The sequence below is a fragment of the Pristis pectinata genome, chromosome 33, assembly GCF_009764475.1.
Source record: "Pristis pectinata isolate sPriPec2 chromosome 33, sPriPec2.1.pri, whole genome shotgun sequence".
Classification (NCBI taxonomy): Eukaryota; Metazoa; Chordata; class Chondrichthyes; order Rhinopristiformes; family Pristidae; genus Pristis; species Pristis pectinata.
Window position 1 is genome coordinate 16,108,436 of NC_067437.1, and position 15,423 is coordinate 16,123,858.

The 15,423-nt window shown below is 45.6% G+C and overlaps 1 protein-coding gene across 12 annotated transcripts in view; it reads right to left on the bottom strand.

Moving 5' to 3' along the window:
- foxred2 (FAD-dependent oxidoreductase domain containing 2) overlaps positions 1–15,423 on the bottom strand; it is a 120,377-nt gene that overhangs the window by 10,432 nt on the left and 94,522 nt on the right. For 11 of the 12 annotated variants that reach the window (XR_007958532.1, XR_007958528.1, XR_007958535.1 and 8 more), the window contains 4 exons: positions 12,654–12,819; positions 10,112–10,353; positions 8,030–8,200; positions 6,134–6,412 (listed from right to left, as the gene is read on the bottom strand). Coding sequence is in view for 1 of the 12 variants with exons in the window: in XM_052043142.1 (XP_051899102.1) it covers positions 6,195–6,412; positions 8,030–8,200; positions 10,112–10,353; positions 12,654–12,819 (797 nt within the window). In the remaining 11 variants the exon portion in view is untranslated. Of the gene's footprint in view, positions 1–772; positions 6,413–8,029; positions 8,201–10,111; positions 10,354–12,653; positions 12,820–15,423 lie in introns of those variants that run through there. The other variant, XM_052043142.1, reaches the window with a different exon arrangement.

A 15,423-nucleotide genomic window follows, 5' to 3' on the forward strand; every position in this document is an offset into this window, starting at 1 on the left:
TGGTGGTGGAGGGTTGTTTTTGTGATTAGAAGCTTGTGATCAGTGCCAGGAACTTGTTACTTAAGTTCATATTCAAATCATTTACGTAAGAGGTATGACTGGTAAATTTGCAGATGACACAAAAATTGGTGGCCATGTTGATAGTGAGGAGGGTGGTCTTGGTGACAGGAAGGTATTTATCGGTTGGTAAAATGGGCAGAGCAATGGTGTGGAATTCAATCCTCATGTAACTGGGGGGGGGGGGGGTGAACTAATAAGGGTAGAACATACACAATGAATGGTGGGGCCCTAGAGAGTATTAAGGAACAGAGAGATCTTGGTGTAAAAGTCCAAGAATCCCTAGAGGTGGCGGCACAGGTTGATAAAGCGGTGAAGGCGACATACATGACACTTGTCTTCACTAGCCAGGACATGGAATATGAGAGCAGGATGGTTATAGTACAACTTTATAAAATATTCGTCAATCCACAGCTGGACTATTGGGTACAGTTCTGGTACCCATACCACAGGAGGGATGTGCTTACACTGGAGAGGGTGCAGAAGAGATTCACCAGAATACTGGCTGGGATGGGACGTTTCAGTTGACGAAGGCACAGAAGAATATGGGCCAGTTGCTGGTAAATGAGATTATTATGGTCGGTGTGGACATGTGGGCTGAGGGCATGTTTCTGTGCTGTGCGAATCTATGATTCTGTAAATTCAAAAAAAAAAGAGATACAAGAATTTCTTTTAACAAAATAACTTTGATTATGCATAACTAATAATGTTTTATTATTATTTAATAATACAGTACATGTAGATCTGGCAGTATGTGTAGACAGAGAACAACACGTAATGACATGCCATGCAGCAGTCCATGATTGAGGGAGACAGCATTCTTTCCTTTATTACATTCCTACTGCAGTATGGCCTATGCTGGGTTTTATTTCCACACAGCCTCTTTGCCACCATACCCAAGATGCCATTCTTCTCTTTGGTGAGCTTACAGGGCATCACATTGCATACTATCTTCATAATGTCCGCAGACATATCCAGCAGGGATTTCTCTACCGAGACAAGTTTAATTAGCAAACACCAGGAACAAACATGCTCTGAACAGCTCAGTAACTCACTGGGTGCTGGGATCCCCCACTGGACGCAGGTATACATTTCACGTCCACAGAATTATTCAAAAGAAAGGGGGGGGGGGGGTACAAATAGAACTCAATCCTGTGTCGAGCGGTCTCAGTTATGTGGAGAAACAGGAGATGGTAGGCTACCGATGAAGGGTTCCTGACCTGAAACGTTGACCGTTTCTCTCGACCTGCCAGCTGCTTCCAGCTTTCTGATTGTTTCAGATTTACACCAGCTCCAGTGTTCTGCTCCAGAAACCAGGCTTGGAGCAGAGAAGTGCAAGGGGAAATTTACCCAGAATGTTCAAAACCCCAGAAGCTTTCGATATTTCAAAGAACTTAAAAGGATAATCAACAACCAGAGGATTCAAGGTGACTGATAAAAGAGTCAGAGGGGAGACAGCCCTAGAGAGATACAGCACAGATACAAGCCCTTCAGCCCATCAAGTCCACACTGACCTTCAACCACTCATTTACACTAATCCTACTTTAATCCCATTTTTATTCATTCTTGTTACTCCGCTCCCCAGATTGTAGCACTCACCTACACACCAGGGGCATTTTACAGTAGCCAATTAACCTACCAACCTGCACATCTTTGGGATGTGGGGGGGGGGGGGCGGGGTGGGGGAACCACGTGATTGTAGGAACAATGGAGGCATGATGTTTAAACCTAATGCAGCCCTTGCTTGCCACATGCACTTGTCAGCAGGAGACAGTGGGTGTCCAGTAGTGGGGACTCGTGCAAGATGGTCCCTTCTTGAATTCTGAAACGCTCTTACTGTTGTGGCTGATGGCAGGACGTTGGTGACCCACACGCGATCCCAGCAGCTTGGATTATTTATCATAGTCATGGAGAGATACAGCACAGAAATAGGCCCTTTCGGCCCATCAAGTCCATGCCAACCATCAACCAGCATTTACACTAATCCTATGTTAATACCACTTTTTATTCTCACCAGATTTTCTTCCAGCTAACCCCAAATTCTACCACTCACCTACACACTACGGACAATTTAGAGTGATCAATTTGCATGTCTTTGGGATATAGGACGCAACTGGAGCACCTAGGAAACCCACAGGGTCACAGGGAGAACGTGCAAACTCCACACAGACAGCACCGGTCAGGATTAACCCACATCTCTGGTGCTGTGAGACAGCAGCTCTACTCACTGTGCAACTGAGAGGAGAAGAACATTTTCTCATAACAAGTTTTGATCTGGATTGAGCTTCCTAAAGGAGTAATTAAAGATGATTCAACAGCGGCTTCTGAAAGAGAGTTGGTTATTAATTGTGGAATATTTGGAAGGAAAAGACTAACCGGAATGTTCTTTTGAGGGGCCAAAAGCTTGCAGGGTTTGAACGTCACTGCTAAATCTCTCTTAGCCTTCTTTGCTCCAAAGCAGGCTCCATGGCTGTCTTCTGTGAGATATCATTCCATGACTGCATGAAGCCACAGGGACAAGCTGCAGTGGGAGACAGGCTTGTGCTGGGGAATGGAGCCCTCCACTACTCCCGTCATTATCTTGAGTTGGTGCCAAGATTAGCCTCTGAGATTAACATGCATTGTTGCAGCAGAATTTATCTTTTACTCAACTCTCAGTTGAACAGAAAGTTGGACAGTGTTTGTTCTCTTATCTCACAGAGTCCAAAAGCCCACACTCTGCTGAGACAGTAGAAATAATCACAGCTCTGAAGGTGGAGACGCTCCCCACCAGGTACTCGACCAGCTTGCCATCCCTGGAGTCAGCTGATTCGAGTTTGGTTAGTGGAAAAAAGTGTTACGGTTTGTTTCTGGGCTAGGAGGTTTAAATGGGATGGAATATTGGTGTGGATTCCTGCTTCTGGTCACCTTGCAGTGACCCTGCTGACAGTGCATGTTTGGCAGGGTGAGATGTTTCTGCTGATGCCTGGGGATGTCATCCTTGTTCTGTGTAAATAAAGGCACTTGGGCGAAAGACCCTCAAGCAGCGAGCATCTGGCTCACTTCAGCTGAATGTCAGAACAACGGGTGGGAATACTGGAGAGAAAAATGAATTAAACAGGAGAATTGGGCAGAACACACTCTGGAAAGAACATAGCAGTAGTGAAGAACACCACGTAGCTGGGTGCCACCCAACATCAGCTCCCAGTGCCACAGTCCCTGATGTTACCCAATGCTACAGCACTGAGCATCATCCAACACTGTCAGGATTCAATACATCCCCTTCTCACCACTCAAGGTTCAATCTAGGATCACATTTACACTGAAACAGGACCACTTGCAGACAGTGGGGAGGAAATGGGTTGATTTCTTTTGGTAGAATAAAACTAGGGGGTAGAAGGGTGGGTTAGCAAGTTTGCAGACGACATTAAGGTTAGTGGTGTTGTGGATAGTGTGGAGGACTGTCGAAGATTGCAGAGGGATATTGATAGGATGCAGGGCTGGGCTGAGAAGCAGCAGATGGAGTTCAATCTGAAGAAGTGTGAGGTGGTACACTTTGGAAGGACAAACTCCAAGGCAGAGTACAAGGTTAATGGCAGGATTCTGGGGAGTGTGGAAGAGCAGAGGGATCTGGGGGTTCAGATCCACAGATCACTGAAAGTTGCCTCGCAGGTGGATAGGGTAGTTAAGAAAGCTTATGGGATGTTACCTTTCATAAATCGTGGGATTGAGTTTAAGAGCTGCAAGGTAATGATGCAGCTCTACAAAACTCTGGTTAGACCAAACTTAGAGTACTGTGTCCAGTTCTGGTCACCACCTCATTATAGAAAGGATGTGGAAGCGTTGGAAAGGGTGCAGAGGAGATTTACCAGGATGCTGCCTGGATTGGAGAGTATGGATTATGAGGAGAGACTAAGGGAGCTAGGGCTTTACTCTTTGGAGAGGAGGAGGATGAGGGAAGACATGATAGAGGTATACAAAATATTAAGAGGAATAGATAGAGTGGACAGCCAGCGTCTCTTTCCCAGGGCACCAATGCTCAATACAAGAGGGCATGGCTTTAAAGTAATGGGTGGGAAGTTCAAGGGAGATATCAGAGAGAGGTTTTTCACCCAGAGAGTGGTTGGTGCATGGAATGCGCTGCCTGGGGTGGTGGTGGAGGCAAGTACGTTGGTCAAGTTCAAGAGATTGTTAGATAAGCATATGGAGGAATTTAAAATAGGGGGATATGTGGGAGGAAGGGGTTAGATAGTCTTAAGCGAGGTTTAAAAGTCGGCACAACATGGTGGGCCGAAGGGCCTGTATTGTGCTGTATTGTTCTATGGTTCGATGGTAGACTTAAAACATTTACTATGGTTCATAATGAATAAATGGAGTGTATTAGAAGAGACAATGTGACCTGACTGAATGACTTGATGGTAAAAAAAACAAATTGTACGTCTGTGGCCTGTGAACAATGGAAGTCACAGGGAAAGTGAGCAGACAAGGAAAACAGGCGAGACAAATCCCAACATGTTCAAAACCATGAAGCTGGCAGGGTCTGAGAGTGTAAGGGCACGGCGCCTGGTACTGCTAAAGGTATCCATTGGCTGATTGATTACAGCCCAGGACTCCACTGTGGTGATGTTTGAAAATGGAGCCGAGGGCGAACGCCAATAAAAGGCCCCCCAAGGATGGAAAAACTTCTTGTAGGTTGGGCTGACCGAGATTACAGAGCAGGGAGAGAGTTTGCCTGTACCGAACCTCTCTCAGCCTCTGTGATTTACACAGTTGCTGACTTTACACCCAACGTATGAGGAGGGTTCTGCACCGACGGGTCCTGTCCTGCTTCTTCCTGGCTCTCCAAGCCAGTTTTTATTCGGGGTGGGGTTTCTGATTCTGTTGGTCCCCACACTCTCAGCTTCAGGGATTACGTCCCTCGGGCTTTTGATTCATCCAAACCGTGCAACGTTTTCCCACCGCCTGTATACCCACTCTTTGGTTTTTGCTCCAAAACACTTGTATTCAGTTGCTTTTGCTGTCCTGGTACCTTTTCCCCTGACATACGTGACTTCCTGAGGCATTTTACACCCCCTCCATTTGCCAAGTCTTTGCTGATTCATATCCTCCTAACAGATTATTTGGCACATAGCCCAGAATTTACCCACGTCCATTAATGATAATAGCTCAGTAGCATCACCTGCAGGAACCTAATGGCATTACAGTTATATATGAAGTTCTTCAAATGAGATAAGCAAGGTGTTGGGGGGGGGGGGGTGGGTGGGGGGGAGCGGTTGGGGATGGTCAGCGAGGAGAGCAGGTCCAAGCCTGTGTTGTACTGCCCCTTGGCTCTGCGTGTTGGTCACCAGAACCAGGCTGAGTTGAACTCAACCACAGTTCCAGCAAGCCCATCGTATAAGACCTCCAGTCATAAACAAAGACAAGCCCCAAAACAGAAACAAGAAATGACTTGTATTCATTTGCGTCTTCTCAAATCTCATGAGGTAGTCCCTTTTGGAATGTAGAAAACAGTGAACAAGCTCGCCCACACTGAACTGCAACAATGCTCAATCTCCTTTAGTGACTTTGGGTTAAAGCCAAAACATCACAATCCGCCAACCAGTGACGCTAATGGATCTGCTGTACATGACATGCATGTCCTATCTTTAAAACCTTTTAATACCTGGTTTGACTTGGATGCAGAAGTCTGCCGTGTAAACATTGCATTGGGGGAATCAAACCTGCAATAAGAAACTTCTTAAAAATGTTTCAGGAAAGCCCCAACAAGTAGCAAATCTAATAATGTAAAAATTCTCCCTGCTAAATGGATAAATATTTTTGGCTTGACATTTCATGTGTAAATATTACATTGCACAAAATCTAAGCAGGCCTGGCAAGACCTCCAGAGAGAGGTGCAGTTAACTGGGTTGGGTTCTGGAGAAGTTGCCTGACCTTCAAGTAATTCCAGCATTCTGTATTTTTGTTTTGAATGTCCCTTATTTGCAGTGTCTTGGTTTATTGTACAAAAGTTTAGCAAATTCCTTATTTCTAACAGCAGCATTGAAGTTGCTGGAATCAGTTCTGTAACGAGGAGAAACTGAGTGGACTTGGGCCTCACCTGGTTATGGTGCACTGGTGGTCAGACCATTAAATAGCAACTCCTCCAACCAGCCAGTTGCTCAGGTGGTCGTTATGGGCAACGGCTTCTCCCTCTGCTCACTGGACAGGTGCTGGTGTGAGTGTTCCTCGATGGAGACACCAGAAAGATGGCCCATCTCGTCACCGCTGTAGGTGTGCTGCCAGTTCTCATTGCCCAGCAACCCTTGCTTGTTCAAGTAACCATGGTAACAGAAGGGTGGCAGATGCTGATTGGTCAGAGCAAACTTGAAGCATGATTCTGCAGGGAGAATAGAAACTCATTGGAATGAAACTTTTCCATAAATTCTCATCCTAAAACTATCCATTCTTCAAATAACAGGCTTGCCCAACATTACCAAAGACTTATAGTTAGATGGGGCTCTTCACAACCTCAAGATCCTCCATTTACAAGGAATGGAGTACCTCTGAAGTGCAGCAAAATTTAAGAAATACAGGAATTAACTGCAAGCTCTCACACATAATGCAATTAACAACAGGATAATCTGTTTTAATGATGTTGACTGAGAGATAAATATTGGCCAGGGCACAGAGAAATCCCAATCAGTTGCTCAAAATTATTCCTAAGGATCTTTTACATTTACCTGAAATGGTAGACAGAGTACTAGTTTAACATCTCAACTGAAGGAGGTAGCTACAAATATAACGCATTTCCCCAGTACTGCACACGAAGAGCCAACCCCCACCCTGACGGAGGTGAAAGTATTCCCCACTAAGTCACGGCTGACAGTCAGCAAAGACACTACAGCTGAGTCACGCTGCCCACAGTCCTCTGGTTCATCCGGAACTTGTGTGGAGTTAGCAGACCTCAAAACAACTCGACTGTTAGAGTGAGAAAAAACTGAAAGATGTGAACCAGTGCTCAGTTGTATCAGACTCTGCTCATCAAGTGCACCGAGAGTCTGCTCTGCCACTGGCTACACAGGTCTGTTGCAATGATCCTTCATTCTGTTTCCAGAATGTCACAGTGGGTACGGACCAAAAGCTAGGTGGACAGGTGAAACCCAAACAAAGTTAGCAGAGAAATGACTGACAGAATGGCCTCCCTCAGTATGGCAGGCTTCTATATTGTCAGCTGATTCTGCCAGGAAGTCTCTGAACAGTTGTCACAATACTTCAATACTTACTGTCACCTCCTTCAACCCACAGAAATGTTTACTCTTGACCCCGTCTCTGAAGATGTCACAATCTGCAAATTGGTGGAATGACATCACAGAGGCCCCAAACACTGCAGCTCGCTCCCCAATCTGATCTGGGCCCAGAGCCAGGGGAGCAACAGCAGGCAGGGGACTAAATCATACAGCATTATGGCTTCTGATGCAGATGAGACACCTGTGCATCTGGGCTGGTAAATGAGGACCAGTTGAGGTGCTGCCAACTGAAACTGTATCCCCAGCCCAGCAAGTAAAGAAGTGGCTCTGAGCCATGCGACCAAGCTCAAGTTCCATGAGAACTCCATGGAGCAATGCATCCCAGCCCCCTGAGCTCTGTCAGCCAGCCAATGAACCCCATGGTCAGGCCCAGTCTAATCCATTGCCCAGTATGACCACCTGAGCACTGTAGCCTGTGAACCAGCCATGCGGGAAGTGGGGCAAGGCATTGACAGCCTAGGGTCCAGGCTGAAAGCTCATCAGAGAAGGGGCAGAATGATAGAGGGAGGCACAGGACAGCTGGAATCAGGACACAGAGACTCCCAGCTGTGGAGCTGCATCATCTCATCCTGTGTTTCTTTATTGCTACAGATTCAGATAGAGCAGGCAGTCACAGAAATGGGAACAGTCCCCAGCCGAGGATGAACACCTGGAGATAAAGGCGTTTGTTTGTAAGGAAGTGACTTTGTTCCAAAAGGATGTCACACCTGCAAAGAAGTTTCTGAGGTCAGTGCCCAGGCAGGTCTCCAGGAAGCGGCGCAGGGGCAGGATATGAGCTTTGGCAGCTGTCCAGTCCGTCAGGAAGTCTTCCACAATGTGATGGATGTGTCTCGGCCGTGGCAGCGGCCAGAGCTTCGGTCTCTGCATCATCTCCGTCTCTGAAAGCAAGCAAAAGAATGACAGGCTGCATCCACTCTTGCCCTTGTTCAGAATCTGCTTCCCTTGCATGGTCCCACAATGAGCCCTGTTCCTGAGCTATTCCATGGCCACAAGCCCACACTGGCTACAGGGAGCTCTCTGATCGCAGACTGGCAGTATTCCCTACACATGGGGAAGACTGTCTACTCCATGTGAGGTTCTGTACCTGGGGCACCTAGCTCACTGTGCCCAGTCACACATCACAGGCTCATGTGACCCTCTACATTTAGTCTTTCTTGTTCATTATTTATATAAACGATTTGGATGAGAATGTACAAGGCATGGTTAGTTAGTTTGCGGATGATGCTAAAATAGGTGGTATCGTAGATAGTGAAGAAAGTTATCAAAAAATTACAAGGGGATTTTGATCAGCTAGGTAAGTTGGCTGAGGATTGGCAAATGGCTTTCAATTCAGATAAGCGCAAGGTATTGCACTTTGGGAAGTCAAACCAGGGGGGACTTGTACAGTGAATTGGTAGCGGCCTGGGGAGTGTTGTGGAACGGAGGGACTGAGGAGTACAGGTACACAGTTTGCTGAAAGTTGCATCACAGGTGAACAGGGTGGTGAAGAAGACATTTGGTACACTGGCCTTCAATAGTCAGAACACTAAATATAAGAGTTGGGATGTTCTGTTGCAGTTGTACAAGATGTTGGTGAGGCCACACTTGGAGCACTGTGTACAGTTTTGGTCACCCTGTTATAGGAAAGACATCATTAAGTTGGAAAGAGAACAAAGGAGATTTACGAGAATGTTGCCAGGACTCGAGGGCCTGAGTAATAGGAAGAGGTTGGGCAGGCTAGGACTTTGTTCCTTGGAACATAGAAGACTGGGGTAACTTCATGAGAGGCATAGATAGGGTGAATGTACACAGTTTTTTTCCAAGGGAAGGGGAACCAACAACTAGAGGGCACAGGTTTAAGGTGATAGGGGAAAGATTTGAAAGGGACCTGAGGGATAACGTCTTCACGCAGAGGGTGGTGAGCACATGGAATGAGCTGCCATAGGGTGGTTAGGGCAGGTACAACAACAACAATTAAAAGTACATTTGGATAAGTATATGGATAGGAAAGGTTTAGAGGTATACAGGCCAAATGTGGGACTAGCTTGGGTGGGGCACCTTAGACAGCATGGATGTTGGGCTGAAGGTCCTGTTTCTGTGCTGTATCACTCTATGACCTGTTCAATCCAGGGCAAACATGTTGGCTTTCACTGTCAGTTTCAAAGCCATGAAGAGCAAGACGTGATCTAGCTGACCAGTCGAAGCTTGAACATTCTCAGAGTCATGGAGTCATACCGCCACAGGAGAGGCACTTGGACCCACTACATCTACGCCAACCATCAAGTACCCATCTTTACTTATTCCATTTACCAGCACTTGGCTCATAGCCTGCTATGTCTTTGCAATTCAAGTATTCATCCAGATGCTTCTTAAACATTGCCAGCAGCACCCCCACCAGCCCCCCAAGGCAGTGTGTTCCAGATTCCAAAAATTCTTCTTCAGATCCCCTCTAAACCTCTTACTCATTGCCCTAAACCTCTGCCCTCTGATCTTAAACATCCACTGCTATTGTAAAAAGTTTCTTACCATCTGCTCTATCTTTGCCTCATAATCTTGTACACCTCCATCAGGTCTCCCCTCAGCCTCCTTTGCTCCAAGGAAAACAAACCCAGCCTATCCAGTCTCTCCTAGTAACTGAAATGTTCCATCCTGGAGAAGCCCCAGTGCAATCACATCCTTCTTATAACTGTGCAGTTGTACACACCCATTGGATCAACAATCACTGCGAGGGCCTACAAACAGGACCATGTCGTTCAGGGGTCTCTGAAGAAGCAAGAGGGAGTGCAGGGAGGAAAGAACAAAACACTGACCTGTTGGGAGGCGTCTGTAGAAGTAGATGACAGGGTGCAGAAAGTTTGAGAGCCATGCATGCTTTGGCTCTCCCACTGAACGGCTAGGATGGAAAACATCTGCCTCTGGTTTGGAGAAGTTGATCCCGTATTCCAAATTAATAACAAACAGTCCATTTTCTGCATTTTTCCCGGTGTTTTCCCAAAGATATGGAAGTGCTCCAACCGGATATTCTTCCAAGTACTCAAACCCGGTGGCATTTCTACAAATTCCAGAGCAAGAATAAAGTTAACAGCCAGTGGACACAGGAACTCCTCCCCAATACCGGATACACACTAGGATTTTCACTGTTAGCATCTCTTCCTTGAAGGCACTGATCACACTGGGGCAACTGTGCTTCAGAGCCCCTCAAATTTAAACCAAGCCCAGCCTCATCTTCAATAATCCCCACGATCATGCAGCTTCCAGCTGCCATTCACTGATAGCAACTAGGAAACCAATGCAACTGGTGGCTTTGCCAAGGAGGCTTTGAGTCACATAACAACATTAAAATAATCAAATGCACTTCCTCCTTACAAGTGGGCTCCCCTCCTCACCAACTCTCGACCCCACTCTATTTCAAACATCACCCAGGGGTGATAGACCAAGCACACTAACCTTTACCCAGCAACCTGGTGTCACTTTTTGCTTCCTCTAGGAAACATGTGGTACCCTCTAGAGAGGGCTGTGGTTGTGGACCATGGAGGCATAAAGCCTGTGACATGTTGTTATGAGGCAAGATGACAAGTCTTAGAAAGGGTTTGAAGAACTCAGCTTAAGCCCATCTTGAGCACATGCCACAATGAGAGAACGAATAGACAGTTTCTATAAACGTGAATCACTGGCTGTGCTCGAGAGGTTGCAGACATGCAGCCCAGAATCGCTACACTTCTTGCAAGGCTTCACCCTTTTCTGTGGGGACTCTGCTAAACTAGAACAACCTAGATTAGATTTGTGGGGTATTAATCCAGCTAACATCCCACAGTATGTGCCCATTTAAACAACATAGGCAATGATTTCTTCATGGCTCGTACAGTAACAGCCCTAGGAAATTCTGAGCCACTCAGATGTGACATTAGTATTCCATTCCCCAAACAGCCCGGGGTTTGCCGATCTCAGCCAGTTGACAGTCCCGCCTTTAGTAATGTGGGCTAGGGAGGGGAAAACTAGTTATACCCCCATTCCGACCATCACCAATGCACACGATAGGTGCAGGGCAAGAACAAGTTTGGGTCCTGCATGCAGCTGAGTGGCCTAACATTTTCTGAGTTCATTCCTTAAATAGTGCATGGTCATCGAACCAACAATAACATTAGAATTGCATGCTGAGGAAACTACAGAGGACGTGAGGTCAGATTAAAATTAACTGCAGCTTCTCCGCAGTTACCCTACATAATGCCTCATGATAAACTGAAGCGCAGGGCTTTGAAGGTTACGCTTTAACCCAATTAGCCTTGCATATTGGTTTCCAATTGACTGGTTTCCCTGCTGCTACTTTCATGCTGTTGTGTCAGGGTCACCAGCCTCACAGCAGCTACGAAGTGAAGAGACCAGATTCACACAAAGCTTGGTTTTCACTGAATCTTCCCAAACATCAGCCTTTGTAAACCCAGTGAGTTTATGTGAGTGCTTCTGGGGCTGGGGGAGATGCACATCAGCTACAATAACACTTGGTGCAGCTTCACATTGCTGTGCTGCTGAATCTCATTACTACAAAGGACCTGGGGCAATAATTATATCTAGTTCTATTTAAATAGTCAGAACTGGAACCATACAACATCCTCAGGGTCTAAGTATGCTTATGTTAAAGATGATCCTGACTGATTCAGGAAGACACTGAGCTCTGCAGACACAGGAGTCCACCGAGGACAGAAAGGAGACTTTAAGACTCTGTGGGGAAGGGCCATAGTCTAGACTCCTTCCGCTACCACACAAGGAGGTGCTGAGTCCGGTGGGGAAGCCCCTCAAATGTTAAAATACTGTATCACCGAAGGGGGCCACAGGAGTGGCAAGGGTGCTATGGCTTAAAAAAAAATAAGTTAACGTACTGAATGTAAAGACCATGATTGTAAAAGTTTTGCACTGTTCTTCTTTTGTATATATGTTTTATTATGAATAAAGTTTATTTTTGGAAAAAAAAGGCAGTCTCTGGTAGATCCAAAGCATGGAGACCCAGGCAGTCCAGGGTAGAAGAACTGGGCCCTACAGACAAATGCAATGCTTGGCTTAAAGAGCTGTGCTCTACAGAGTTGGGCATTGCTGGAGTCAAGATTCCACCCCTCATCTTCAATCAGGAACTTGCGCTGGAAAATACATGGGATAGGGAGAACATTGAGGTTTGGGGTTAGATTCAACTGTAACAAACAAACACAAATGTATTGCATCATGAGCCACAACGGGTGATGTGGTTCAAACTATAGAGACGGGAGCTTTTAATCAATAATAAGGAAACATTCTGCTGCATAATAGATCATTAATAATGAACCCTTCTAATCAGAGATATTAAAGTGGAGGTTTACTCACTTCTGCAGTAGCACAACGTCTGCAAGGACACTGAACATCTGATAAATACCGGAAGCCTCATTGATGCGCTTGATGATGGCATTGGTCAGCTGGGAGATGGGCTGGACAGTGGCTGGCCAGTGAACACCGTGGTATCGATGCTCCAGCAGACGGTGAACTGCACGGGCTGGTGGAAGCAACCAAAACCCACAGGTTTTTACACCCATAACCCACACATGGCAACCAAACATCACATCTGGGACTGTGATCAAGGATGTTCAAAATTATTTTTCAAATATTTATGAGATGTTATTCGAAACAAGGTCAGTGAACTTGTGGCACATATCAGTACAAAGGGGTATGATTTAGTGGCCATTACAGAAATGTGGTTGCAGGGTGGAGATGAATGGGAATTAAATATCCAAGGGTATCAGGTAATATGGAAGGATAGGCAGGAAGGTAAAGGAGGTGGGGTAGCGCTCTTAATTAAGAATGAGACCAGGGCGATAGTGAGAGACGATATAAGATTTAGAAAACAGAATGTTGAGTCCATCTGGATAGAGATTAGGAATAGTAAAGGGAAAAAAGTCCCTGGTGGGAGTTGTCTATAGGCCACTGAATAATAACATTACAGTGGCACAGGCAATTAACCAAGAAATATTTGGTGCATGTAAGAATGGAACGGCAGTTGTCATGGGGGGCTTTAACTTCCACATAGATTGGACGAATCAAGTTAGTTGAGGCAGTCTTGAGGAGGACTTCATAGAATGCATCTGTGATAGCTTTCTTGAACAGCATGTTAGTGAACCTACAAGGGAAAATGCTATCTTAGATCTGGTCCTGTGCAATGAGACAGGTAAAATTAATGATCTTGTAGTTAGGGATCCTCTTGGAAAGTGTGATCATAGTATGATTGAATTTCTCATACAAATGGAGGTGCAATAGTTCAATCTAAAACCAGTGTATTATGCCTAAACAAAGGAGACTACAGCGGGATGAGGGATGAGTTGGCTAGCGCAGACTGGAAACACAGGCTATATGGTGGGACAGTTGAGAAACAGAGGAAGACTTTCAAAGAAATTTTTCACGGTGCTCAACAAAAGTATGTTCCAGTTAAAAGCAAGGACAGCAAGGGTGGGGAGAGCCAGCCTTAGATAACTAGGGAAATAATAGAAGGCATCAAGCTAAAAGCTCATGCATACAAAGTTGCCAGAAGTAGTGGGGAAACTGGAAGATTGGGAAAACTTTAAAAAGCAACAAAGAATCGCTAAGCAAGAAGTAAGGAAAGGAAAGAGAGATTATGAAAGTAAGCCAGCACAAAATATAAAAACAGATAGTAAAAGTTTTTACAATTAAATAAAGTGGAAAAGGGTGGCTAAAGTGAACGTAGGTCTCTTGGAAGATGGAATTAATATTGGGTAATGTGGAAATGGCTGAGATCTTGAACAACTATTTTGTGTCGGTCTTCACAGTGGAGGACATGTCTAACATGCCAAAGAGAGATGTTATGGATGCGATGGGGGGTGCAGACCTCGATACAATTGCTGTCAATAAAGAGGTAGTGATGAGCAAACTAGTGGGTCTAAAGGTAGACAATTCCCCTGATCCTGATGGGATGCATCCGAGGGTACTGAAAGAAATGACAGAAGTTGTAGTAGAGATGTTTTGTGATAATTTACCAAAATTCTCTGGATTCGGCAGGTCCTGGCGGATTGGAAGACAGCAAATGTCACGCACCTGTTTAAAAAAGGATGTAGGCAAAAGACAGGTAACTATAGGCCAGTGAGCTTAATGTCTGTAGTTGGGAAAATGCTTGAAGCTATCATTAAGGAAGAAATAGTGAGACATCTGGATAGAAGTGGTTCCATCAGGCAGACACAGCATAGATTCAGAAAGGGCAGCTCCTGTTTGACAAATTTACTGGAGTTCTTTGAGGATATAATGAGCGCAGTAGATAGAGGGAAACAGGTGGATGTTTTATAGTTGGATTTCCAGAAGGTGTTCGATAAGGTGCCGCATAAAAGACATTCATAAGATAAGGATGCATGGAGTTGGGGGTAATGTATTAGCATGGATAGAGGACTGGTTAACCAATAGAAGGCAGAGAGTTGGGATAAATGGGTGTTTCTCTGGTTGGCAATCAGAGGTGAGTGGGGTGCTGCAGGCGTCGGTGCTGGGCCGCAACTGTTCACGATCTACATTAATGATTTGGAAAAGGGGACTGAATGTAGCGTACCTAAGTTTGCTGATGACACTAAATTGAGTGGGAAAGCAAATTGTGCAGAGGATGCAGAGAGTCTGCAGAGAGACATAGATAGGTCAAGTGAGTTGCCAAGGGTCTGGCAGATGGAGTACCATGTTGGTAAATGCAAGGTCATCCACTTTGGAAGGAAAAATAGATCAGATTATTATTTAAATGGTGAAAGATTGCAGCATGCTGTTGTGCAGAGGCACTTGGAAATGCTTGTGCATGAATCGCAGAGGTTTGGTTTGCAGGAGCAACAGGTTATCAGGAAGGCAAATGGAATGTTGGCCTTCGTTGCGAGAAGGGTTGAATTTAAGAGCAGGGAGGTTATGCTGCAACCTACAGGGTACTGGTGAGGCCGCCCCTGGAGTACTGTGAATAGTTCTGGTCTCCTTACGTGAGGAAAGATATACTGGCTTTGGAGGTGGTGCAGAGGAGGTTCACCAGGTTGATTCCAGAGATGAGACTAGAACTAGGGGACATAGCCTCAAAATTTGGGCAAATAGATTTAGGATGGAGGTGAGGAGAAACTACTTTTCCCAGAGA